The sequence below is a fragment of the Hyaena hyaena genome, unplaced genomic scaffold, assembly GCF_003009895.1.
Source record: "Hyaena hyaena isolate Hyena2069 unplaced genomic scaffold, ASM300989v1 scaffold_341, whole genome shotgun sequence".
Taxonomy (NCBI): Eukaryota; Metazoa; Chordata; class Mammalia; order Carnivora; family Hyaenidae; genus Hyaena; species Hyaena hyaena.
In genome coordinates, this window is record NW_024080973.1 from 953,095 (window position 1) to 978,510 (window position 25,416).

Below are 25,416 nucleotides of genomic sequence, written 5' to 3' on the forward strand. Positions count from 1 at the left end.
CTTCTATACTGGGTGAGTTTTGGGGTTTCTTTATAGATCCTTTGTCTCCACAAATAAAGATGCCATAACAAATTATTTTGTGAACACATTTAAAAGCAATGCATTAAACTTCTGATTATGTATCTTCTGGGCATCGGGCCAGGTGCTCAGGGCGACTCGTACGTGAGCCACACTTGGTGCCCATTTCCATGCCTACTTCAATGAATGAGGTAAGATTCCCGGATCCTTTTCATCAGCTTCTATAGAAGCTCACTCTAATAGAAAAGAGAGGGGAAAAAACAGGAGTATATGTCTGCCATAAATATAAGCACTTGATGGTTGGATTTAAACTATAAACTCTAAGCTTCTTAAAGGTAAGGACCACACTCTATTCACTTTTTTTTTTTTGTACCTCCCAGACTTCACGCAGAGCCTTATGCAGAGCAATAACTGAAACCTATTTGCTGAATGACATGGGATTAATTCGGTAGGAAGGTGATGCGGAATTTGTCAAATGAAGAGTCCTATGGTGGTCGAAGCCAGAGGACTCAAGCCAATCCACACTCCGAGATCATAAAAGGTTCCAAAGGGCAGGAAGAGTCTTGTGTTTGGGAAAGTTTCCACTGACACTGAGCAACTCACAGCCGAAAAGAATAGCAAGTGCATAGTTAGGGGGTGAGTTGTGCGAAGTGATAAAAAACGTTGGAAGTAACAGGAAGTCTTTGGGGTCTTGAGGTATTATAATTTATTTTTAAAAGAGGAAGACGTACATGGTCAAAATTAAAGACTGCGTAAGAGGATGGCTCAATGCCGCATTCCATGTAACGTGAGTGTGATGATTCAAGAGAGAAACAAAATACAAAAACAAAAGGAGCCAGTGGCAATGTTCTTATCTCCAAGTGTCACCAAGTAATCGAAACCCTAACACCTCCAAGGGTGTTTACCCAAAAAGATGGAGGAATGAAAGGGGGCTGGTGGAAACCAAACTAGAAGAGATGGAAACATTATGAATTTTTAAGTTGACATGTGTGGAGGTGGATTCTTGTGAGCAAGCGTAGTGGAAAATTAACAAAAATCTACTTTCCCTTGTGCATCTGAGTCCAGAAAAGGAAATATGCAACCTGGGATCACTGCTCTCATTGTTCCGTGAAGATGAGGCTGTTGCCATTTTTCCCCCTCTGAAATTGCTAATAATCTAGGAAGAAGGTAGGGAGCTCTTTCAGAGAGAGGGCCATCAGAGAGGGTCCAACCTCTACTTCCTGAGGATTATCTGAAGCCAGATTCGCAGGCGCTTGAGGACTCAGCGAGCACGGTGATAGTATCCGGCACTGTTTGTTTTGGAAACAGCTGGAGCTGCCTAAACGCGGACAAAGGGGCAAAGTTAACCCGTGAGGTCTTCACATGGGAGAAACGAACAGTGCATGGACTCCAGGCAGGCTCACGTTCAGGTTGGGCAAGGACATTTAATAGAAACATCAGGTTCTAACTTCCATGGATCCTGAAGAGCTATGGACCACCGACATGTCTAGTAACAAACGCATCCCCTTCTGAAATGGTTTTTTGAGGCAGACATGTAAGAAAGGGCACGACTGTGTCCCTCTGAAATAAAAAGATGAAATTTAATACATGAATTCATTAATAACAGATTGTTCCTGGCCACCTCCCTCTTGTCGGGGAGGCAGAAATTCCTCACCATACAGGAGGGCAGAGTTTCAAGGGATGAAAGTGAGGAGAGAAGAGTTCTACTCGCCTGATCAAAGTGCTCCATTACAAAAACGTCTTTGAAGGAAGAACACTGGGGACATCAAAGGAACATTCCCTTGCAGGGGAGGGGGCCAGATAAAATGTGCTGACTGATGCCGACAGGGATGCACAGCTATTTACATGAGCCAAAGCCTCTCAGAAGCCAGTATGAGTGCGTCTGCTTGGGTAGCGCTGGAACTAGCCTGTGGCCCAGGAAGTACCCTGCCTTTCACAAGGAAGTCACGCAGGCCCCACTCCCGCAGCAGCGTGGGGACTCAGCACTAATATCAAATGAGTAAAATAAAGCTCTGTTAAAATCAAACTGATTTCCCCCGTTACGAGCGTTTCCACTGGCTGGAGTTGAAGGCTTCTGGGAGGAAGACAAGATCACGTGTGATGGGCGCACAGCAAGCTGGGTAACGTGCCACGAGATTGTTCTAAGCCATTTTCTGAAGTCTGTAACGTTTCCCCAGGCCCCGGAAACTCTCAAAATCTCCTTTAGTCTCTGTGACTCTGTCCATCACCAAACTCCAGAAGCTTCTCCTAAGCTATGGAGCTTCTCAGCGCCATTTTAGAAGCCACCAGGGTTTGCTGCCCGTTGTCCCCTTTGGTTTGAGGGTTGACAGTCCTGCTCTCTTTCACACGGTCATCCATGTGACTGACTCACGCTGGCATCCACAACCGGATCCACACTGGCCAACCTCAAAGGCTTTCCAGACTCATCTTCAAAGGCAGAGTTGCTATCGTCACACCCCGCTGAGGTCACTTCCCCTTCCTGCTGTGGCCCTCCTCCGGCTTCCCAGGATTCCCAGTGGGGACAGTTCCTTCCCTCTCCTCCCTCCCCTCAGATATTTTGTGAGTCCTTCCATTTGGGAACCTACAATGACCTTACCTGTACATTTACAATCAACTACAAAATCAAAGACAGGTAGGTTCTTTTCACACCACAGCAAAAAACCCTAATATACTAGACATGGCAACATTCCATTTCATAAGCCCAAGGACTTTGGCTTCCATTCAGTTGAACTGTTGTATATTTATATTTCTGTGTGATAAGCTTGTTAGACATAGAACCATCACCACACCTCAGGGGATACTTAAATCATTCTCTAACTCTAGGTGATCTTTTAGGCAAAGGAAAAGGAGTTCACTTAGGGGCGAAGAAGATATTTTCAGCCTCCTATTTCTCAACTTTCTGCAGAAATTTTTATAAGGCTCCATTTGGTTTGACGGGAGGGTTAAAACAAACACTGGTTTGATAAGCCTGCCATTTCTGCCTATAGTTGAGAAGCATTCTTGAAAGCTACTCACACAGGATCCAACAGCGCTTCTAGAACCTCACCTCTCTCTCCTCCACACGAGGTGAAAAAGAATCTTTGTAAAACCATCCACTTCACTGTAACTGTCCCATTTCTCAGAAAGAAGTCCTGCTCTTCAGTGAATCAGATTTCATGCACACGTATGTTGGTATCGGTTGGTGTTAACGGGCTTGATTACGCTTTCCATTAATCTTTTAAAATTAAATGTTTGGGTTCCTAATTTTGTTTTGTGCTCCTTGGTCACTATTTTCCTCTCTCCCTCCTTCGGTGAAGAAGGTCGCACATTAACTCACTACCCTGTCCAAACCAAGGTCTCTGCTTTGAGAGAGTGCTTTGTCTAAAGCACCTTTCCTACCAGCTCCTTGTCAGAGCAAGGAAATCGTCACTGGGCACTTGCAGTCCTTTTGCTTTGAACTTGTGTTGCGACTTACTATTTTCATGTGAGCAGATGTGAGAGAGCTGGGGTCTGGAGTCACCCTGGATGTAAGCTGTGACCCAGCACGTGAGCTCTGGGGACCTGCGAGGTGTCACCTGGCCTGAGTCTCTATTTCTTCATATTAGAAAAGGAATTAGAAAGGGAACTGTGCCAGTCACTTATGTCACAGGGCCACTGTGAGACTGAGGAGAATCCACCTATAATATCAAGCAAGTTCATGATCAGTGTCAACTGAACCAACCTGCAGACACAATAAGCCTTGGAAATGTGTCTTTACCGCCTAGGAAATCAGCTGTTAAGTATCGTACTGTGTGCATGTATTTTATGATTACATATTATGTACCATGTGTTCTAAAGGCTCAGCTACTTTGCTATCTACACGTTACATCAAAGATGGAACCCTGCCTCCACCAAAAACTGGAACAGCTGGTCTTGCCAAGCACTGAGAATGTCTGGCTCAAGTTGAGGTATCCCGGAGTTGGTAGAAAGTCAAGAACAGCTACAGAAGAAAACAGAAGAAAAACAATACAATACAATACAGTGATTTCTGTAGCTTCCCTGAAACACTCTTGAATTGACCACTGTTCCCCTTCTCTCACTGCCAACAGAAGCTCCCTGCTGTCATCCACCTACATCATGGCGGACCAGCGGCTACCAGCAAAAGCCTGTGCAGACATCAACCCCTTTCCGGGGCTGATGACCAGGTGTGTTGTTGTCTTAAACTGGGAGAGCAGGAAACACCCTCAACCGTTGCTGCCTCTAAGGCTTTCCCAGAAGACCAACATGGAGCCAACTGCTATTCTGTTAAGTGTTTCAAGGGGTGGTAAAATGAAGTCTTGGAGCTCCTGTGCTCCTAGAGGGCAGACTTTAGTGGGCTGACATGAAACACATACCCACGCGGTTACAAAATACTTTAGAAATGCCGATGGCTATCACACAGATTTAGATGGAAGTCCTCTGAGTATTCAAAGTCTCAGAGAAAGGCTTATTATCAGAAACACACGTGGCCAAGCCCTGTGTGTGCCTCAGGCTTCTCCTTCTTAGGAAACCCTACTGAGTGCATTAAGTCCCATAGACACACGATCGCCCATTCAACTTAACCGTAAATTTTTCAGCGTCCTTTTTCACCACTGTTTCCTATGTCCCTGAACTGCTTCCTTATGGGATTTATCTTTTGTTTTGCTGGGGCATATACTCAGGTAATTTTTAAACAAGAGACTTAAACACACACCTGTCAGAAGAGCTAAAATAAAAAATATGGAAGACAGCAAATGCTGGAGAGGATGAAAGGAAATGAGATCATTCATATGCTGCGGGTGGGAATGTAAAATGGTACAGGCTCTCTGGCAAAGAGCATGGGAGTTCCGTACAAAAGTAAACACATGCTTACATGTGACACAGCAAGTGCACTGGGCACTTCTGCCGGAGAAATGAATAATGCTTACCGAAAAACCTGCATGGAAATGTCCAGAGCAGCTTTATTTTGGGAGGGGGCAACAATCAAACACTAGAGAAAACCCCCAGGTTGCCCAGCAGGTGAATGGTTACACGGTGGTATATCCACACCAGGAAATATCACTCAGCAATGAAAAGGGGCAACTACTGATACACACAGTAACCTGGATGGGTTGCCAGGGTTGTATGTGGAGAAAAACCAATCTGGTAAGTTGCAACCTGTATGACTTCATTTATGTGGCATTCTTGAAATGACAAAATTTCAGAGAAAGAAAACAGATCGGTGGTTGCAGGATTTGGGGGTGGGGAGAGGAGGAAGGTGGCTTCAGTTATATCTAAAAGGGTAACATAAGGGATTGCTGTGAAGGAGCTGTTCCATACTTAACTGTGGCCGTTAAGTCAATCTATATATGCCCGGAACTGCATAAAACCACATATACACATACCCACACACAGATACACAAAGGAGTGCATATAAAACTAGTAAAATCTGAAAAAAGGCAGCGGAGAGTACCAATGTGAATTTCCTGGTTCTGATGGTTCACTAAGATCATACAAGATGTTACCGCTGGGGAAATCAGGTGTGGAGTGTATGAGATCTCGGTTTTATTTTTTTCCAACTACGTGAGAATGTACAATTATCTCAAAATAAAAATTTTTGTAGAAGAGGGTTTATAAGGAGAAACCTTTTTCAAGTCCTTGAGAATGTGATAATGTCTTTATTCTCACAAGGAAATCTGGCTTGGCTAAGCACAGACGTCTAGGTCCAAAATTATTTTCTCTCAGACTAGAGCATGGAAGACACTATTCTACTATTTCCCAGGGACCTTTATGATTCTTTCCAGCTCAAGCAATCTTTTGATTCTAGGAGTTGGTTATATCTATTTGCTCACCAACGCTGACTTTGCTTTGTGTTTATATTCCAATGGTATCAAAATAATAATAATAATGCAGAGAGCAAAACTCATAATCTAAAACAATGGAGCAAATCAAATACATCATGGGATTAGAGTGTTTGTAAAACATAATTTAAAAGACAGTGAATTTATTTATGCCTTTTTTTGGCAAGTACATCTTTCATGGTACAGAGATGTGGAGTTGGTGATATTCCTGTACCTAAAAGAAATAATGGTCTTTATATAGGACCATATATATATTCCTTTTAATCTTCTTATATATTCCTGCTTATATATATAAGAGGAATACGCATTTTTCCTCTTTATTTCAACATGTTTTTATTAAAAAAATTTTTTAATATTTGTTTATTTTTGAGAGAGAGAGAGAGTCACAAAGTATGAGCAGGGGAGGGGCAGAGAGAGGGAGGCACAGAATCCGAGGCAGGATCCAGGCTCTGAGCTGTCAGCACAGAGACCGATGCAGGGCTCGAACTCATGAATGGTGGATCATGACCTGAGCCGAAGTCGGATGCTCAACCAACTAAAGCACCCCACGCACTCCAGCATTTTTCCTCTTTATAATGGTAACTGGGAAGGCAACCAATATGAAAAAGAAAGAAAAAAACGGTCTACACTAAGTGAAAAAAGTTAATGCTGAACAAAGTAAGAGCTGAGGGCTAAGCACTAGCCGTAATGCTAAATTCATTAGAAAATAAGCAACTTGGTAACCCCTGCAAACATGCCCAGAGCCAGGAAGACCCTGAATTACAAATTTAGAGCCACACATAGTTAGATGGATCCCACTCTGCACATCAAAAAGGCTCAGTATTCTTAAGACTGGTTTCATTAAATTCTGGAAACCTATTAATATTTATGGTGACAGACACTTGAGTGAAAAAAGAAAATTGGTTCCACACTATTTAAAAATTAATAACTTTGCCGCACAACAAAAAATGATAATAAATGTAAAGTAAGTCATTTGGGTCATTAATTACCAAGCCTGTGCCTGATGGGCCTCCCACTTGAAGGAATAAGAAATATTTGGATTATAAACACAAGTTCTCGCTAATATACTGTGCAACGATGTCAGAGTTACCGATAAATATTGTGAGGTAGTAATTTATCAAGCTAATTAAATGATATGGGACTCTAGATTTTTCAAAGAGAAGCCATGTCAGAGAAGAAATAATTATAGTAAATTAAAAATGAATATAAAAATAGTTCCTAATTATTCTTCCAAAATGAACACATAAATTCCAATTCAGAAGAGTTTTTTACATAATCTTGTAACATGTACTGAGTATATACAATAAGCCAGGTAATGCACCTGCTGCGAAGTATAAGGAATGAGTTTGGTCTTTAACACATTTACAGTCTAGCTGGGCAGGTAATATATATACACCTAAAGGAGACCAGGGCCAGTATGAATTAAAGTTTAATGACTCCGCCAATATTGCTTCTTTGAAAAAACAACTGAAAGATAAGTACACTTTTGTTACACAAATGGCTTAACACAGGGACACTAAGTGCCTTGACTGTGATTCAAAACGGAGATCATCTGCTTTACTATATTACATTCTCAATGACCACGTGGCAGACACATCAGTGAAAGTGGATACTCCTTCCTCAACAGGCAGAACTCGAAAAGTAGCTAGATACACAGAAGTCACCAGACAGCTTTTTCTTGGAGGCATGACCTAAATGTGTCTCTGTCATCACATAGTTTACTGTGTGCATATCCCTTTGTTCAAATACTATCTCAAAAAACATTTACAAAGCACCGGGCAATGTAGACACAGAGGGCGATGAAGGTTTGATTCTCAAGCTCACGGACTTGCACGTGAATAAATAATACAGTGCGTGAAAGCCCACAGAAGAGGTAAACCCACGGCAGGGGGGTCTCAGAGGAAGTGATGCCAGTGGTCCTGAGGGGACAGGGGAAGGCTAGGTGAAGGGAAGCGGGGAAGAACAGCCCAGCACGCAGGAAAAGGCCAGAACCTTCACAGAATGTGTCCAGGAGACGGGAATGGCTGGGGAAGGAAGGGGCTCTGGATCCAGCTGAGAGAAGGTGGAAAAGGGAGCTGAAGAAGGGGGTGGCAGGGGCCAGGGCGGGAAGGCTGTTAACGGCCCACGCTGGGAAGAGACGGCTTTGCCGCACGGGCAGGTGGTCTGGCGATCACTTTGGCAGCAGCACTTGGACGTGGGGGAAGGCAGTGACCCTGAAAAGGAGTAAGGCGGCTGCTGCAAAACTCCCAGTAATGAACCCTCAGTGTCTCAATGAAGGTCCTGGCTGGGCAGTAAGTGAGGAGGGGGCAGATCCCAGAGTCACTTAGGAGGCAGCCTGGAGGGGCGGGGTGTGCGTGGGTAGCTCCGTCGGTTAATTGGCCAACTTCAGCTCAGGTCATGACCTCATGGTTTGTGAGTTCGAGCCCCGTGCTGGGCTCTGTGCTGAGAGCTCAGAGCCTGGGGCCTGCTTGGGATTCTCTGTCTTCCTCTCTCTCTGTCCTTCCTTCCTCTGCTCGTACTGTGTCTCCCTCTCTCTCAAAAAATGAATAAATGTTTAAAAAAAAAAAAAAGGCAGACTGGATGGGACATGGTGACTTACTGAGTCTGGAGAAAGAATGGCCTCTCAGCCTATTCCAACATGGGGGTGGTTGGAATAAATCCTACTTCCTATTTTTGATAGCAAGTGACCTATGCTGTCTTGACAGTACTCTGCTGTCATGACTTGGGTCCTGGGGTCAAGGTCGCTTATGGGTGCAGAGTGCTGTCACAGCAGGCAGAGGGTGAGGCCCAGGGAGAGGACATGCTTCCAAAAAGGAGACATCATTACTCACATGCCCATTTCCCCCAGACACTGCCACTAAGGAACAGCAACATGGACACTGGGGAGGACCCAGGATTGGGACGCCCCGCACTTTGGGGAAGAATCTTTGTCTGAATCATACAGGAAGTAAGCTCAGCAGGACGGACAGATGAAGTACATACATTCAGTTTTCTTTCTTTTTTTTTTTTTTAAATTTTTAAATGTTTTTATTTATTTCTGAGAGAGAGAGAGACAGTGTAAGCAGGGGAGGGTGAGAGAGAGGGAGACACAGAATCCGACACAGGCTCCAGGCTCTGAGCTGGCTGTCCGCACAGAGCCCGACGTAGGGCTCGAACCCACAAACCATGAGATCATGACCTGAGTCAAAGTTGGACGCTTAACCGGCTGAGTCAGTCACTCAGGCGCCCTGTAGATTATTTTCTAGGAGAGTTCTGAGGGGCCCATGTGCTGGGCAGGGGAGCTGGCCAGGGACGGACCATCCCAGGGGCCAGGCCAGCCTTACAGACGAGGGCCCAAGCTCAGGCTGCGGAAGCTAGCGAGGCGGGGAGAGAACAGCTCACTGTGGGACGAGGCACCCCAGGCCGTTTCCAGCCCAAGAGACCAGCAGCAGCTCAGACTGGGAATTGGGGAAGGTGACCTTGGGGGGCAGGGCACAAGGGACCCAGGCCACGCGGGGTGGATGCACCGCGCGGGTGTCTTCAGGCCGGCGATCACGCAGGGGAGTGGGATCCTGGGGTAAGATGTTAAGCCACACAGTGAAAGACGTGGAATGGGCAGGAAGCACCTGGTCAGCACGAGCTCACAAGGCTTCCCATCTCTGCCTGGGAACGACAGACAGGCTGGGGTCCAAAGGCCTGCGATTTTCGGATTGGCCACTGTGAGCCCTCAGAGGACCCTGGCACCACCAGAAAGGGCCTTGGACGTTACCTGGGCTCCCGGCTGCTCTTCCGTCCCGCCTCACATGCTCCCCCTTCGTATTTCCCGCCTCAGCGCCCAAGAGCTGTGGCTCGGGGACACGTCCTGCCCCCTCACGCCTCTTTTCTACTGTTCTCTCTGGCTGGAAACACGCCTCCACCGCGCTGCCGGCCTGGGGGACTCTGGGGCCAAACCCCGCCAGGACGTCACCCACTCCCATGTGCACGAAGCCTTCGAAGACCCTCATCGCGCTCAACTACGACATCCGACTGCTGCCTAGAAACAGAGGCCGTCACGTCGCGCTGGCAGAGAGCAGGCCTGCCGGGCACGTCCGGGGGTGCGTGCCCTGGCGCCTGCCCCGGGGGTGACCCCGCATCTCTCCTGGGTCTCCGTGGCCCCGCGGCCCGCATTGAAGCTCCGCTCTACACAGTGAGGGACCTGAGACGCCAAGAGACGCTCCCAGACAAGCGGGCCACATCTCGTTCTGGCCATCCTGGGTACTGGCATTCCGAGGGCCTGACATGAGAGGGGGGGGGGGGACGCTGCCTGGCTCTGGCATGGGGACTCAGCCTGTGGGGAGGGTGGGGGGTCATGGGTTCCCGGGGATTCAGGAACTGGGGAGCGGAGGGGCATTCTTCTGGGGAGACAGCTGACGGCTTTCGTCAGTTTTGCAAAGAGGCCCAGGACTATTAACCGTGGAGACCCACCATTCTGGAACTGAGCCTGAGCTGCTCCAAGCAGCTCTGCTTCAGGGAACCAGGTGCTGACTCCAGATCACAAAGTTCTTGGTCAAGGTCAAGGTGGATCACGGAAGGGACCCAGGCTCCCTCACAGCAAGGCATTTAAAGGCTCCCACGGCACCATGAGAAAAGCCCTTTTGGAGATAAACATTGGGTATCATTTAGAGAAGTTTCATAGTCTGAGTCAAGATCAAAGCAGGCGGATGAGAGGGAGTTAACTTTAGGACCTCTGCACTGACCTTCCTTTAAACAACACATCTGCCAAAAATAAAAAATAAAAAAGCCAGTCTCCAGGGTCTCATTCCTGATGAAGCGACACGTTTGACACAGTCCTGTGAGTCCTGGGCCTAGGAAACACTAATAAACAGGCAAATCTGATGCAATGGCTCTTTTACATTTGACTTTTCCCATTTTTTTCCCTCCGGCATACGAACCTGTGGTTTAGAAGACACACAGGAAAAAATGGCTTTCCATATTCAAGAGGCAAGAAGCACACAGGCACACAAAGAGAAAGCAAATCTAAAATTGGAGAGGCTTGTACTAAACTCTGGGGAATGAGAGTCACATTTCACCCACATCCTGAAAGGGCCGAGAGAGCACAGGAAAAGGCTTCTACTCAAATGTGTGTGTGTGTTGTTTTTTCTTTTTTAAAGAAAACCATGAATCATTCATATCCACCCAGATATCTGAATAGCTCAGCTGGACATTTTTTGTTGTTGTTGTTGGTTGGCTTAGTTCCTTCGACTTGTGAAAAGATAATTAAAAAAAAAATTCCTTATAGAGAAGCTTTATGTTTCGATTGTGAAGAGCACACACTTTGTACCCAAAGAGATATGGGCTCTGCCCGTGACTTGCTAAGTGATGCTGGGCAGGTGTCTTTACCTCCTGAAGGGGCTGATGATTCACCAGCAAAAAGGGGACTGACAATGGTCACAAACCTCAAATGGAAGCTGAGAAAATTAAATGCAACATACATTAAAAAATCCTAGGCTAGCCTGGCAAACTAGGCATTAAGAATAGGAGCTGTGGAGGGGCGCCTGGGTGGCTCAGTCGGTTGAGCGTTGACTTCGGCTCAGGTCATGATTGCACCGCTCATGGGTTCGAGCCCCGCATCAGGCTCTGTGCTGACAGCTCAGAGCCTGGAGCCTGCTTTGGATTCTGTGACTCCCCGTCTCTCTGCCCCTCCCCTGCTCGTGCTCTGTCTCTCTGTTTCTCAACAATAAATACATGTTAAAAAAAAAAATAGGAGCTGTGGAGTAACATTGCTATCAAACAATCCATTCAGTGATGCACCTTTGCACATTATCATACACATCCTAACATGCAGAAAGAAAAGACCCATAAATAGAAGATAGGAGAAATGTGTTTCTCAGCAAGGATTTGTCTCCCAAGGATTCGTCTCCCCGCACCAATGCAGGTCAGCTGTCCAGGCCCACATGAGGTCCAGAAAGCCAAAGTCTGGAAGACACACCCCATAGGCTTCCCAGAAGCCTATCCGCTCCTAGAGAAAGCCCTGGCCGCCTCCGCTATGCCCTACGTAGCTTCAACCCAGATGGTTTTCCCAAGTTCACCCAGGGCACAAAGCACTCTCTCTGAGAATGTCTTTGTCAGATGATCATCATTCTTCAGAAGCCATCAGAGTTCGATTTTCATCTTTTTCTCCAAGGGAACTTTTACCTACTTTCTGTAAATTCACCCTATCGGGAAAATTCTCTCCCAGATTTGGGGTCTTTTGTCATTTTGTTCCTAAGAACTGCAGGCTGAGGGGCTATGAATTCCTCCTCACTTTTCAGAGTCCCTTTGGCTAAGTTTACACGTTACGATCTTTGCCCTAAGTGTTGAGACTAACTCATGATCGTCCTAAATAATGTCAGCAAGTGTAATGCACCCACATTCAGTATCCAGGCATCTGCTGATCAATTCTCTAAACTCCTCTCCCTGGTTGGAATGTTATCTGTGCCAATGTTTGTTTATGGCTTTTCTTGTTAATCACTGCACTGCTCCTAATTCCTTTTCCCTCCAGTTTTAACCACAGGGGAGGATGCAAAGAAAAAATAATCCTTGTTTAATTTTATCAAAGAAAGCTGACTTAGCTTTTTACTAACATCCATGGACCCTCCTAGACAATTCCCTTATCATCCACCATCTCATTCAACATCAAGGAAGCATGGATGGGCCCTGGGATTGTTAACAAAGGGACTCCACATGTCCGTTCTGGACATTTCTTACCAAGGTGACATGACCACAGACGCCTGTCCAAGGGCAATCCCAGCAGGGGTACTTCCTTACCCGGCAGTCTCTCTGAAGTGTTTTCATGAGCGCGTTGTAAGTTTCGGTCTCAAAATACAACCCTTCGTGCATGTCTTGCAGGAAATCCAAGTCCTTGAATGTGGGGTTGGATTTCTCTCTCTCTTTTCGGGAAGCCCTTCGTTTGTAAGTGGATCCTTTCAGGTCATACGTGAAGTGCATTCTCATGGAGCGCGGTAAGACGTTGTTCATTACCACGATTCTGATGTTAATGCCCCCTGATTGCATGCAATACAGTCCATAAAATTTTGGCAAAAGAGTCCTCGGATTCTGGTTTAAATTCTAAAAAGAGAAAAAGGGGAAAAAATGTTTCAAGTCTCCTATTTTCACAAAATAATGCTCCATTAAATACATGCTTTCATCTAGTATGACAATAAAAAATGGAATGTGATTAGCTTTATTAATGGCCATTACTAAGGATGGCTCAGTTGGTTAAGCCTCAAACTTCGGCTCAGGTCATGATCTTGCAGTTCATGGGTTCAAGGCCTGAGCTGGGCTCTGTGCTGACAGCTCAGAGTTTGGAGCCTGCTTCAGATTCTGTGTCTCCCTCTCTCTCTCTGCGTCTCTCATGCTCATGCTCTGTCTCTCAAAAATAAGCAAACATTAAAAAAATGTAAAGGCCATTACTAAAATATTGCTATTTCTGATCTGGTTCTTAAGTTGGCTCACCGGGACAGTAACTTTATCATTCCAAACCCATGGTTTCAAAAGTGGCTGAAATGAAAACAGAATCCCTAATGAGATCCAGCTAAAAACAGGCAAGAATGGATTAGAGCCATGAGTGACTATGCTCTAAGGGAGCTAAAAAGAAAATTTATTGCTGGGGTCTAAGAGACGAGCATTTAAAATTTTAATAGCTCCTGAAAAAGAGTCTTCCAACATGGGCAGACCAATTCACAATCATACTTTGTGAGATCACCTATCTCTCATCACTCTTTATCAGGGCTGCAGAATATCAAGCCTTAAAAGCTCTGTAAGCACAGTCAGTAAAAAACAGAAACCTGCTTTCTGAAAAACAGGAATACCAAGGATTATTAGAGAAATGTAATGTTTTAAATGTATTTCTGGCCATTTCAAAGAGAATTCTGTGTTCATATCATTTGCCCGTTTTTCTGTAGTTTTTAGTTACTGTTGGAGTTTCTCCATGTATTCTGAATATATATCATTTTCCTATACTCTATAAGGCAAATATTTTCTTCCAGTAATGTTGTCTTTTCTACTATTAAAATACACATGCCTATTTTTAAGGTTTCACTTTAAAAGTAGGTGGGAAATTAAGAAGTTTGCTGGAGGGCATTTTTGTCATGAAAAGTTTCCCTACTACCCCTGATCCCTCTCCCAATTCCCAACTTTAAAAAAACATTTTTTTAATGTTTATTTTTGAGAGACAAGAGACACAGAGTGTGAGCAGGGAAGGGGCAGAGAGAGAGGGAGGCAGAATCCGAAGCAGGCTTTAAGCTGTGAGCTGTCAGCACAGAGCTGGACACGGGGCTAGAACCCAAGAACTGTGAGATCATGACCTGAGCCAAAGTCGGATACTCAATGATGAGCCACCCAGGCACCCTCCCAATTCCCAACTTTTTCCTTTATCAACTTCTTTTTTAAAATTTATATTCCAGTTAGTTAGCATACAGAGCAACAGTGATTTCAGGAGTAGATTCCTTAATGCCCCTTCCCCGTGCAGCCCCCCCCCCACTCCCACACCCCCTCCAGTAACCTCCTGTTTGTTCTCTGTATTTAAGAGTCTCTTATGTTTGTCTCGCTCCCTGTTCTTACATTATTTTTGCTTCCCTTCCCTTATGTTCATCTATTTTGTATCCTAAAGTCCTCATATGAGTGAAGTCATGTGCTATTTGTCTTTCTCTAATTTTGCTTAGCATATTACCCTCTAGTTCCATCTATATAGTTGCAAACGGCAAGATTTCATCCTTTTTTGATTGCTGAGTAATACTCCATTGTACATATACATATATGTACATATATACACACATACCATATATATATACATATATATATACACACATCTCCTTTATCCATTCATCCACCAATATATACATATTGATGTACGTACACATCATACCGAGTAATACTCCATTGTACATATATATAATATACACACACACACACACACACACACATATACGTATGTATAAATACACACATCTTCTTTATCCATTCATCCATCAATGGACATGTGGGCTCTTTCCATACATTGGTTATCGTTGAGAGTGCTGCTGTATAGATTCGGGTCCATGTGCCCCTTCGAAATAGCACAACTGTATCCCTTCCCAATTCCCAACTTTTAAGTACTGTCCCAACTTTCTATCATTCCAGAAATATTCTATGTGGTTACATTAATTTTGTATCTGGTATATATAGATAAACACACACACACATATACACATACATATGTATACTTGTTACGTAGATGTTATAACCCAAGGTTATAAATTTCTTCTATCCCAAATTTTTAACAGTTTTGGTAATTTACGTTTGGTTTTTACTCCACGTGGAATGATTGTGTGTGTGTGAAAGATCTGAAAAAAGGAATTGTCTGAATTGATTGATCAATTTGTCTAGAACTGTACTAATTCCACATCTTTAATAGTCGTATAGATTTATAGGTTTTTTTTGGTATATGTTCCGGCGGGTTCACCATTTTAATTATTTATCAAAAATATTTTGTCTATTCTTACAACCTTCCCCTTCCACTGTTTATTTTTTTAAATGCTCTTAAAATGGTATTTGTTTACACTTTCTTTTGTTTGTTTTGTTTTCACTTTCAAATGAATCAGTTCAGGGAAAACTCTTACTGGCACTTTTTTTTTTTTTTTAACACAGCCTTAGTTCACTTGGTTTCCTTGTATAAAACTATGTGGTGAGCAGAACGGGAGCCTGGGTCCTCTGCACGGAGATGACGTGGGTCTGGACAGGGTGGTCAGTGAGTTCCTGACAGGGAGACTTGATGAACGCAGTCTCTTTCCAGAGGGCGGGGAGAGACAGGTCTTGGGAATCAGAAGTGGCCTTGGTGAAGTTGCCCGGGTGGCAGTGCCGTCCCTGGCTGACGTGTAGCGGTCGTCAGGACCGGCATCACCCGTATCTTGGGCACAGGGGCTAAGAAGGCACCGGTGTCCCTGGGGTCGAGGATGAGGCGCACCAGCAAGAGCCACAGCGGCCGGTCACCCCGATGGGACGGTGTGTGGCTTGACGATCGTGTCCCCCGAGTCACCTCGCCACACAGGTCAATGGAGGGCTTGACGGGGATCCTGGCCTCATGGATGACAGTGGCTACCTCCCTGGAGCATTTAACACCCAGACCGACGTGCCCATTGTCCTCGCCGATGACAATAAATGCCTAGAACCTGGTCTGCTGGCCAGCACGGGTCTGCTTTTGTGCCAGCATAGTCTTCAAAACCTCATCCTTGAGGGACGCCCCCGGGAAACAGTCTGTGATCTCAGATTCCGCGATGAGCAGAGAGAAGAGACAGGTCTCCTCCAGGACGTGACCTTCACGTCCTTGACCAGGCGGCCCAGCTTCATCATCAGGATCCACTCCTGGTCCTCGGCCCCCACAGAAGCCACCGTTGTCTCCCATTCCAGGGGCCCTGGAGTCCCCGGGCTAATCTGTAGCAATGGGGTCATCTGACACTTGGTGTTTTCTCAAAGAAGCCCTAACAAGTGGAATTAGACTGGATTTATAAACTGATCAGGGAGAACTGAAATCCTCACGCTGGGCTCAGGAACGATGCATGTCTCCTTATTTTAGAAGTATTTTTGTCCCTCAATAACAATTTGTAGTTTTTCATATTGATCTTATATATTTGTTTTTACAGATGCAAGCATTTTAGAGTTCCTATTACAAAAATTCTTTTCAGAGGGATGCACCTGGGTGGCTCAGCCGGTTAAGCATTGGACCCTTGATCTCGGCTCAGGTCATGATCTCACAGTTCTATGAGCTCGAGCCCTGAGTCAGGGTCTGTGCTGACAGTGTGGAGCCTACTTGAGATTTTCTCTCTCTCTCTCTCTCTCTCTCTCCTTCCCTCTCTCTCTGCCCCTCCCCTGCTCATGCTCGCTCTCTCTCAAAACAAACTAACTTAAAAAATTTTCTGGAGGAGTTGTTGTTTACACACTATAGTTCTTACTATAATTTGACTTCCCTGTCAGAATTATAATACGCCTTCATTTATTTGTATCTTTATTCTTCTAATACTGGTCATTACATGTTCCTGTCATCATAAACAGGATCTCATTTTCCCCTTCAATTTTCCTAGTCTGTATGATCCCTATAATGGAACATAATGGAGTGTGTAGATGTGTCTTATATCCTGCAAATCTGGGCTCTCATTACCTCTAGAAACTGCTGGCTCATTGTCTTGAAGTTGTGCTCCTTTTTAACTGTGTTGTTTACAGAGAATGGTGTTTATGCTTTTCTATTTCTTTTTGTACACAACAAGTTATTGCTAGAAATTCTCACAAATGTACCAGAAAGGCCCCCTAAAGGAGGGCATCTGTATCGTTTCCTATTATTTCCGATGAAAGGGCTGGTGTCCTTCTCCATAGGTATTAGGTGAGCTCCTGGAGACAGATAAGTGCACAGTATGTGTGTGTTCACTTATTTATTTATGTTAAAAACTTCCCTCCCAATTGAAAAAATTTTAATTTTTTTAAAACGTTTTTGTTTCTGAGAGAGAGAGAGAGAGAGAGAGACAGCATGAGCAGGGGAGGGGCAGAGAGAGAGAGAGACACAGAATCCGAAGCAGGCTCCAGGCTCCGAGCTGGCAGTCAGCACAGAGCCCGACGCGGGGCTCGAACCCACGAACTGGGAGATCGTGACCTGAGCCGAAGTCGGACGCTTAAATGACTAAGCCACCCAGGTGCCCCTAGGGAATTTTAATTAAGAAAAGATGCTGAATTCCGAATGCCTTCATTTCTACTCAGCATTTATTTGGATCATCAATGATGTTCACATTTTTTCTTGTTAACTGGGTATACTTGTCACACTAGCTTACAACTAGGATTGGGATAAATCACTTGTTTGGCTAAATTTTAAAATTTCATTTAGTTTTAATGAATTTCAAATTAATAGCTGCATCTGACTAATGACGAACCTTCTGGACAATGCAGTTCTAGAACAAGCGGTTAGTGTATCCAAGCTTAGAACTACAGAAGTTCAACACTCACTCACATAGCAGGTTAGTAAAGTGCAATGTCAGTTCGATCCCAATTTTATGTTATTTAGAAATGCGTATATGAATAGAATACATCAGGAAGGACATACACCAAGTGTAAGTAATATGTATCTCTGGAAAAAGAATGAGAGTTGGTTGCATTTTTCTAGCTTTTCTGGATCTTCTGTTTTCTCTAATATTAAGTAGATAGAGAATATGCTCCAAAAAGATCTCCATTCTGTTTAGGATCAAACCTTTAAAAAAATTTTTTCATGTTTGTTCATTTTTGAGAGAGAGAGAAAGAGAGCGCGAGCACGAGACAGGGGCGGAGAGAGGGAGACAGAGAATCCAAAGCAGGCTCCAGCCTGTAAGCTGTCAGCACAGAGCCTGACGCAGGGCTCGAACCCACAAGCAGCAAGACCATGAGCTCAGCCGAAGTCAGATGCTTAACCGACTGGGCCACCAAGGCGCCCCAGGATCAAACCTTTTAAAATCTGTGCTTGCTGTCCACTAAGATTTTTATTTAGATTTTTGATCCCTATCATTTACAGCATTTAATGTCTCCAGCAGAATCTGAAATTACACAGTTATTTTTACAGCTGTGTTTCACAGGCAGCTTAGCGCTCAGTGAACGATAAGCTTTCATATTACTACTAGGTACTGGGTGCCAAGAGCCTTGTAATGCACGGCTTCTTTTATCCTGCACCCTTCCTTTCTCACAAGTGTCAAAGACACGTATTTTCCAGCTTTTAAAGACTGAGGAGACTAAAGCTCAGAGCTTATGTTGCTTACTCGTGGTCATACTGCTAGCTGATGGCTGAGCCGGGATTTGAACCCAGGACTGTGGATTAAGATGCTCTACTAACAAGTCTCCTTCACTTGGTAAAATCTATCCAATTACTGTCACAGTAGAATCCAAATGCTCAGCAGAGCTCACCAAAGGGAAAGAAACACGGCACAAGGTCACTATGAAAAAGCACAGGAAAAGAGGCGCCTGGGTGACTCAGTTGATTAAGGGTCCAACTCTTGGTCTAGGCTCAGGTCATGATCTCGTGGTTTCGTGAGATCGAGCCCCGTATTGAGCTCTGTGCTGGCAGCGTGGAGCCTGCTTGGGATTCTCTCTCTCTGCCCCTCCTCTGCTCATGCTTGTGTCTCAAAATAAATTTTTTCAAAAATAAATAAAAGGTAAAGAAAGCTAGGTAAAACATTTTTAAAAAACATAGGGGACAAAAACTGTTGTGGAAAATATACTTCAAGTATGAATTTTAATTATGGATGGTTTCTTACCATGTAATAGCCTGGCAGTAGCTTCTGAAGGAATTCAGCTTCTTTATGCTGCACAGTTTTGATGATAAACTCATCATCACTGGTCACGAAAAACAAGGACCCACTGGCCCCCGGGTTGGACAGCTCTATCAGAGGCTCGCTGCAGATGGAAAACTACAAGAGTGAATAAATAAACGATTAAAAACATATTCAGTGTACACGATGCTTCCCAGGAGGCAAATCAGAGGACTACGCATCTTGACCTTTCTGAAACAGGAAGCTCTCTTCCGGGAGCTTTCAAAGGAGGGCTCTATGTATACTAAGAGGGCTCTGTGAGGTTTCTAAAAATTTAATTGATCCACTTATCTAATAACTCAATGACAAAGAGAAATGTCTTCCCACCCCCAGCATCATAGGGCAGAATCCTGAATCATCACAGCTTTCCAATGAGCCAATGTAAACAGTACTGTTGTCTAAGGTGCTTTGTTTTCAGCAAGTGCCCCTAAAATAACGGCTGACGGTTATGACTCACCCTGTGTATTTGTCACTTGAACACTAACACCTATTCTCTTCTCACTGTTTGCTTTCCCAGAAGATATCATTCACACATGGTTTCAACAAGGAGATGACTCGGAACACCTTTAGCTCCAGCCCAGATCTCTTCATAAGGCTCTACACCTGTACTCCTAACTTTTTAATAGATATTTCTATTTGGCTACACCACAAGCACTTCACCTGTAACAAGTTCAAAATCAAATTCATACCAGGGTTATGGTCAGCCCCTATGATGCTTTTGTAGTAACTAGAAAGAGGTGCCTCTTTCTTCTGGCAGATGTAGCTCTAGGTCAGATACAAGGTTGATGAGTAAAAGAAAGGCTGGATTCCAGCCTTAGCTCCTTTAGCTTAGCCAGGTGTTTTTGGGCAGTGCACACCCTACCCGACCATACATGGCAACTCTACATCATGTGCATCCTTCCAACCTCTATCTTTTCCCTCAGGGAACAGAAACATTACTCTGTTCCCAAACCAGAAACCTAGGCATCATCCCTGATGCCCCCATTTCCTCACCTTTCATATCCAGACTAGTGATGATATCTGCCTGCTTCCTGCCATTGCTTTTGCTCAAATCCCAAGTTCAGTGGTTTTATGTCATGCCTTGATTACTATGGGAGACTCCACCTTGCCTCAACTATCCACTCTCCATTTCTCGGCTGCATTTCCCACCAGGAAACCGGAGATCTTTCTAAAATGCCAATCTGACCAAGGTCTTCCATGCCATCACATCTTTCAGTGGTTTCCGATGTCTGGAGAGATGAGAACATCCAAATCCCTTAACAGCTTCAAGGCCATGAAAGGCCCCACCGGGCCCTCCAACCTACTCTTCCATCACTTTCCTCCTTAAAATCCAGCTTTAGCCACAAAGAGCTACTTCCCATATTCTCAAATGTGAGAGTGACTCTCAACTACTAGAATTCTGCGTTTTCCTTTATCCCCAACCACCTCTATTCTACCTTCACCGGGTTGACTGCTACTCATTCATGTGTTCATTTAACACTGAGAAAACTTCTGTTGAGCATCTGTCATGTCCCAGGCCCTCATGAAGCTGAGAGCCCAGGAGGAGAAAACAGGCGGGAGCCAAGTAAAAAACTTATACATCAGAATGTGCTAAGTGCTGCGGAGAAAGATGAGGCAGGGAAAGTGGGCAGAGTCCCGGCAAGGATTGAGGACTGGGTTGCAATACACTTTAAGCAGGTGGGTCACCAAAGCCTCGCTGGGAAGGTGGCCTTTGAGCAGAGGCCTGGCTGTCTGGGGGAAGGGCGGGTCAGGAAGAGGGGAGGTTCGAACGCAAACCTGGCAAGCTCAAGGCACAGCCAGGGGGCCGGTGGCCGGAGCAGAGTGAGAGGAGCCAGAAGGCAGGTAGGTGGGCCTGACCGCATAGGGCGGCACGGGCCACTGCGAGCACTGGGACCTTCTCCCGAAGGGAGCTGAAAGCCGTTGCAAAGTCTGACAACCGGCCACTCTGCTCTGCCGATATGCCACTGCAGGTTGACAAAAGGAAGATGCAGGGTGCACAGCGAGGGAGCGGCTACGTGACCTTGCGTGCAGTGTCTGCTGGACAGCCCTGACTCTGGAACCCTCTTCCTGATTCCGGGAGTCTAGACCATCTGCTTCCTGGGCACTGCATCTCCAGTCCTCATCACGGAGTGACCACTACCCCAAATGCCTGTTCATGATTCTGAGACCCCATCTGGCCGCAGAACCCTGCGAGGGCACCAACTACTTGCACCCTATGCTGTGACACGGTGCAGGATCGGTGCCTTTGCACACAGCAGGCACGAAATGAATTTTTGGCAGGCAAAGGGCTGAACTTCACCGATAAGGTAAAGGGCTGTCGATCTCACCAAAAACCTCAAAAAAAAAACAAACACAAAAAAACCCCCCAAAAACAACAAAACCCAGAAGAGAAGTCAACGTTTGGTTATGAAGCTCACTGTTTATTAACTGAGGATCCCCATTCCTGACTCAGAGAAACACGGAGGGCAGAGAAGAGGGTCAAGACCCAGTGCGTGGGACGAGAGCTGTGGAAAGGCAGGGGTTTGAACAACTGTAGCCTGAGGATGGAGGCATCCGAAACATGGCCCAGAGCTTTTTATCTGGGTTTCTGAATATTTAAGTCCCCGTCACAGAAGAGTCTCAAAGGAGGGGAGGAGGAGGAGGAGGAGGGAGGGAAAAACCATGAGAAAAACAATTAAAAGGCAGTTCTAGCTGCTGACTTTAAATTATCTCGCTTTGGCAGCACATGGGTGAGGGAAATAAAATCCTCTAAGAAAGAAATAACTGTGTGCTGCCTTCCATCTTCCACTTCTCTTTCCTCCAGGCTTGCTTTCTCTTTTTAATGCTGGCTTATTTATTTTGAGAGAGGGAGAGCACATGCAGGTGGGGGAGGGGGAGAGGGGAGGGGGAGGGAGAGTGAATCCCAAGCAGGCTGTGTGCTGTCAGCGTAGAGTCCCTGATGAGGAGCTTGATCTCATGACCATGAGATCATGACCTGAACTGAAATCAAGAGTCGGATGCTTTGCGGACTGAGTCACCCAGGCGACCCCAGGCTTGCTTCTTGAGGCTTTCTTGCTGAACAGCCTTACAGCCTCAGTCATTATGAATGACTTAGAAGTGAGGAAGGAAAACCAAAAAAGCCCTATGACTGCACAGAGGATATCATAAAAGCCCAGTGGAAGCAGAGGGTCCTTTCCTGCTGTGAGTGTGCGATCCACATGGAAAGCTGATTAGTGGGAAAAGCATGGGACTTGGAATCACCTTTTTTTCAAATCATGGCTCTGCCAGGGAGCATTTAGGTGACCTGGAGTAAGTACCTTACTTGCATCCTGAAGTGCAAGGAACCTCATCTCTAGAATGAAGATAATAATGTCTACAAGAAAGTAGCTAAAGGTCTTCAAAGGGGAGGCTTTCAAAACCCCTGGCAAAGAGTGACCACTTAATTACTGCCGTTCCTGTTTCTTTTTTCTTTTTTTTTTTTTTTTTAACGTTTGTTTATTTTTGAGAGAGAGAAGAAGACACAGAATCCAAAGGAGGCTCCAGGCCCTGAACTGTCAGCACAGAGCCCAATGTGGGGCTCGAACCCACGACCCGCGACATCATGACCCGAGCTGAAGTCAGATGCTTAACAGACTGAGCCACCCAGATGCCCCTAAGGATTTTAATGCCGGTTCTATTTCTTATCGCATGACCACACAGAGGAGAGTGAGTCCACACATCCTAGGTGAGGAGACGCTGGCAGTGCCTCAGGACGTACTGAGGGCTGAGCTCCAGTGACCAGAGGGCCACCCAAAGATACACTAGGACGCTGTTGGTGAGTCAAGAAGGAAACTGGGTCTCTTGTATCAGCATGTATTTGAAACACTGGAAAATAATGGTGTGGACCCGAAGCTCTTCTAAACAGTGAAGGCAGACCCTCGGACTCCCTTGAGGAATTCTGATTCTTTGTTTTACGGGCTTTGAATTCCTGGCACAGAACCTTCTTATGGATAGGAGTTAATGTTGTGGAAGTCAAACAACAACACAGAACGCAGAAATGAGAGGCTGCAAATAGAGAAATTAGGGGGTGATTCAGGAAGCGCTGTCTAGAGAAAACTGGATTCAGACCTAATCATCTGCTTCTAATTAAAGCCTCAGATTCTTTTCTAAGCGGTAACATTACAGGGCAAGTATTTCATTGGTTACTTGTCAAATACGCCTTTATTAGGTAATTTATAAATTAATATGCACAGAAAAATAAACTGCTTTGACATTTGTTAATAACTTGCTGGTGGGTCACTACTGGTAGATCACTGGTGTGTAGTAAACTGGCCTTTGGATATCAACCAGGAATCCTACTGATCTCACGGATAATCCTGGGGTTTCTCACCCTACAACTTGGTCACCATGCCCTGCACTAAGCAACCTTCCCTGCAACGTTGCTGTTTAGGAGTAAATCAAGAGGAGGGATGGCAACGTTTTAATTAGCCTTGATCAAAAGGCCCCACGTGCACCCTGCATTTTATACACCTTCTTGCACACTCTCTCTTCTGTGCAAGCTGTTCCAATGTGTTCATTCTTTCCCTTCTATTTCCTGCAGGGCCTCCCACTATTCCCGCTGCAAAGGCCACAAAGCACAATCCAGGTGGGCCCTGCCAAGGCAAATTAACAACGTAAACTTGTGCAGGGTGCTGGAGATAAGTTTCCCGGCCATTTCTTCCCCTTGATGGTGTTAAATATTCACCCTGCTCTTATTGGTGCTGGTGAGTCTGGAAAGACATCATATAAATCAACCCTGGATTTTGGAACACTCAGGCACCTGGGGAAGAAGCAAATCAAACCCAAGTCTTGTTGCCAAAGCAGAGATGGGGAAAAATGCTCTGGGGCCCTTGGCCTTCCCTGGAGAGGCATTTATTTTGGAACAAATAAGGAAGGAGGCACAGGCAGGCTGCCATGTGTGTGCTGTGTGTGCACAAGGATCCTCGGTGCGCCGTTTCACAATCCAAATTATGCAGGTCCCAACATGAAAAGTGTAATTGGCATGCAGATGGTGGATCCTAATGATACTGGGAACGTAAACAGAATAATTCAGGCTAAAATTCAGAGGCAAGAGCACAGGACTAAGCAGAAATGCACACATATCAGGGAGATCATTACTAAGCCCAGCTGTCGAGTTACTGATTGCTCTATAATGTTACCTTCTCTCCCCTTTAGATCAGTCTATCTTCACAAATTTGGGTTCAACTAGCCCCAGCTTGACAGACACCAAGATATACTCTGGGATTTGTGTGGTGTCCTCTTTGTCTTCACACTTTTTTTTTTTTTTTTTTAAAAGGGAGGTCTTTTATGATTTTCCTGTACTTTATTTGGGCTTATGTCTTCCAAAAAATGCTTCATTAGAGTTGTTTGACTCTGCTTCAGAATGGGTAATCACAGCTCATGGTTTCATGGCCGAGGGAATCTCACACTGTGGTCACATAAAATGAGAAGTCTGAGACCCAGTGGGCTGAGAGGCAGCCAGTGAAGGGGAAAGAGCACAGGGGAGGACTGGGGGAATCCCTGTTCTGGTCTGGGTTCTGCACCTACCAAAGTGGAGAACCTTCAGCACCTCTTTCAGTGACCCCAGCTTTATTTTTTTCTTTAAAAAAATTTTTTTTGTTTTATTTATTTCTGAGAGAGAGTGTGTGCAAGCGAGCATGAACAGGGGAGGGTCAGAGAGAGAGAGAGATACAGAATCTGAAACAGGCTCCAGGCTCTGAGCTAGCTGTCAGCACAGAGCCCGACGCAGGGCTCAAACCCACGAACCGTGAGGTCACGACCTGAGCTGAAGTCAGACGCTCAACCGACTGAGCCACCCAGGTGCCCCAGTGAGCCCAGCTTTAGACTGCTCATCTAGGATGAATGCTTGAGCTAAAAAGTCTGATGGTTACACCTAATTTTGGGGAGCTCCCTCCTCATCTACCACACTTCAGATCACTGGCTGGGGTTTTCAGATTAAGCGGTTTGGAGGTGAGCTACTAGTTCTGGGTTGGGGGGTATCGCTAGTGCTGGGCAGGTAGATGGCCACAACGACTGGGGACCAGGCAGCCATGTTTAGCTAGAGGGCCAGTGCCCTTTTTCTGTTTCTGGTAGGTCCCAGTTACTGAACTGTGTTGATAAGGGAGGTGTAAAAATGGAATCAAAGAAAAGCATTCTTACCTGCCTATTCCTATCTTTTTCTCCCCGCCCCTCCCCCAACTTTCCATCATGGAAAATTTCAAACCTATGTAAAAGTAAAGAGAATTGTGTAATTAACATCCATATGCTTCTCTTCCAGCTTCTGCAATTATCAA

General features: G+C 45.3%; 1 protein-coding gene across 1 annotated transcript in view; it reads right to left on the minus strand.

Moving 5' to 3' along the window:
• The window catches only part of PIP5K1B (phosphatidylinositol-4-phosphate 5-kinase type 1 beta), a 193,040-nt gene that overhangs the window by 107,846 nt on the left and 59,778 nt on the right, over window positions 1-25,416 (minus strand). The window contains exons 5-6 of the mRNA XM_039249525.1: window positions 19,073-19,225; window positions 12,600-12,899 (exon numbers count right to left, since the gene is read on the minus strand). Coding sequence (XP_039105456.1) covers window positions 12,600-12,899; window positions 19,073-19,225 — 453 coding nt within the window. The remainder of the gene's footprint in view (window positions 1-12,599; window positions 12,900-19,072; window positions 19,226-25,416) is intronic.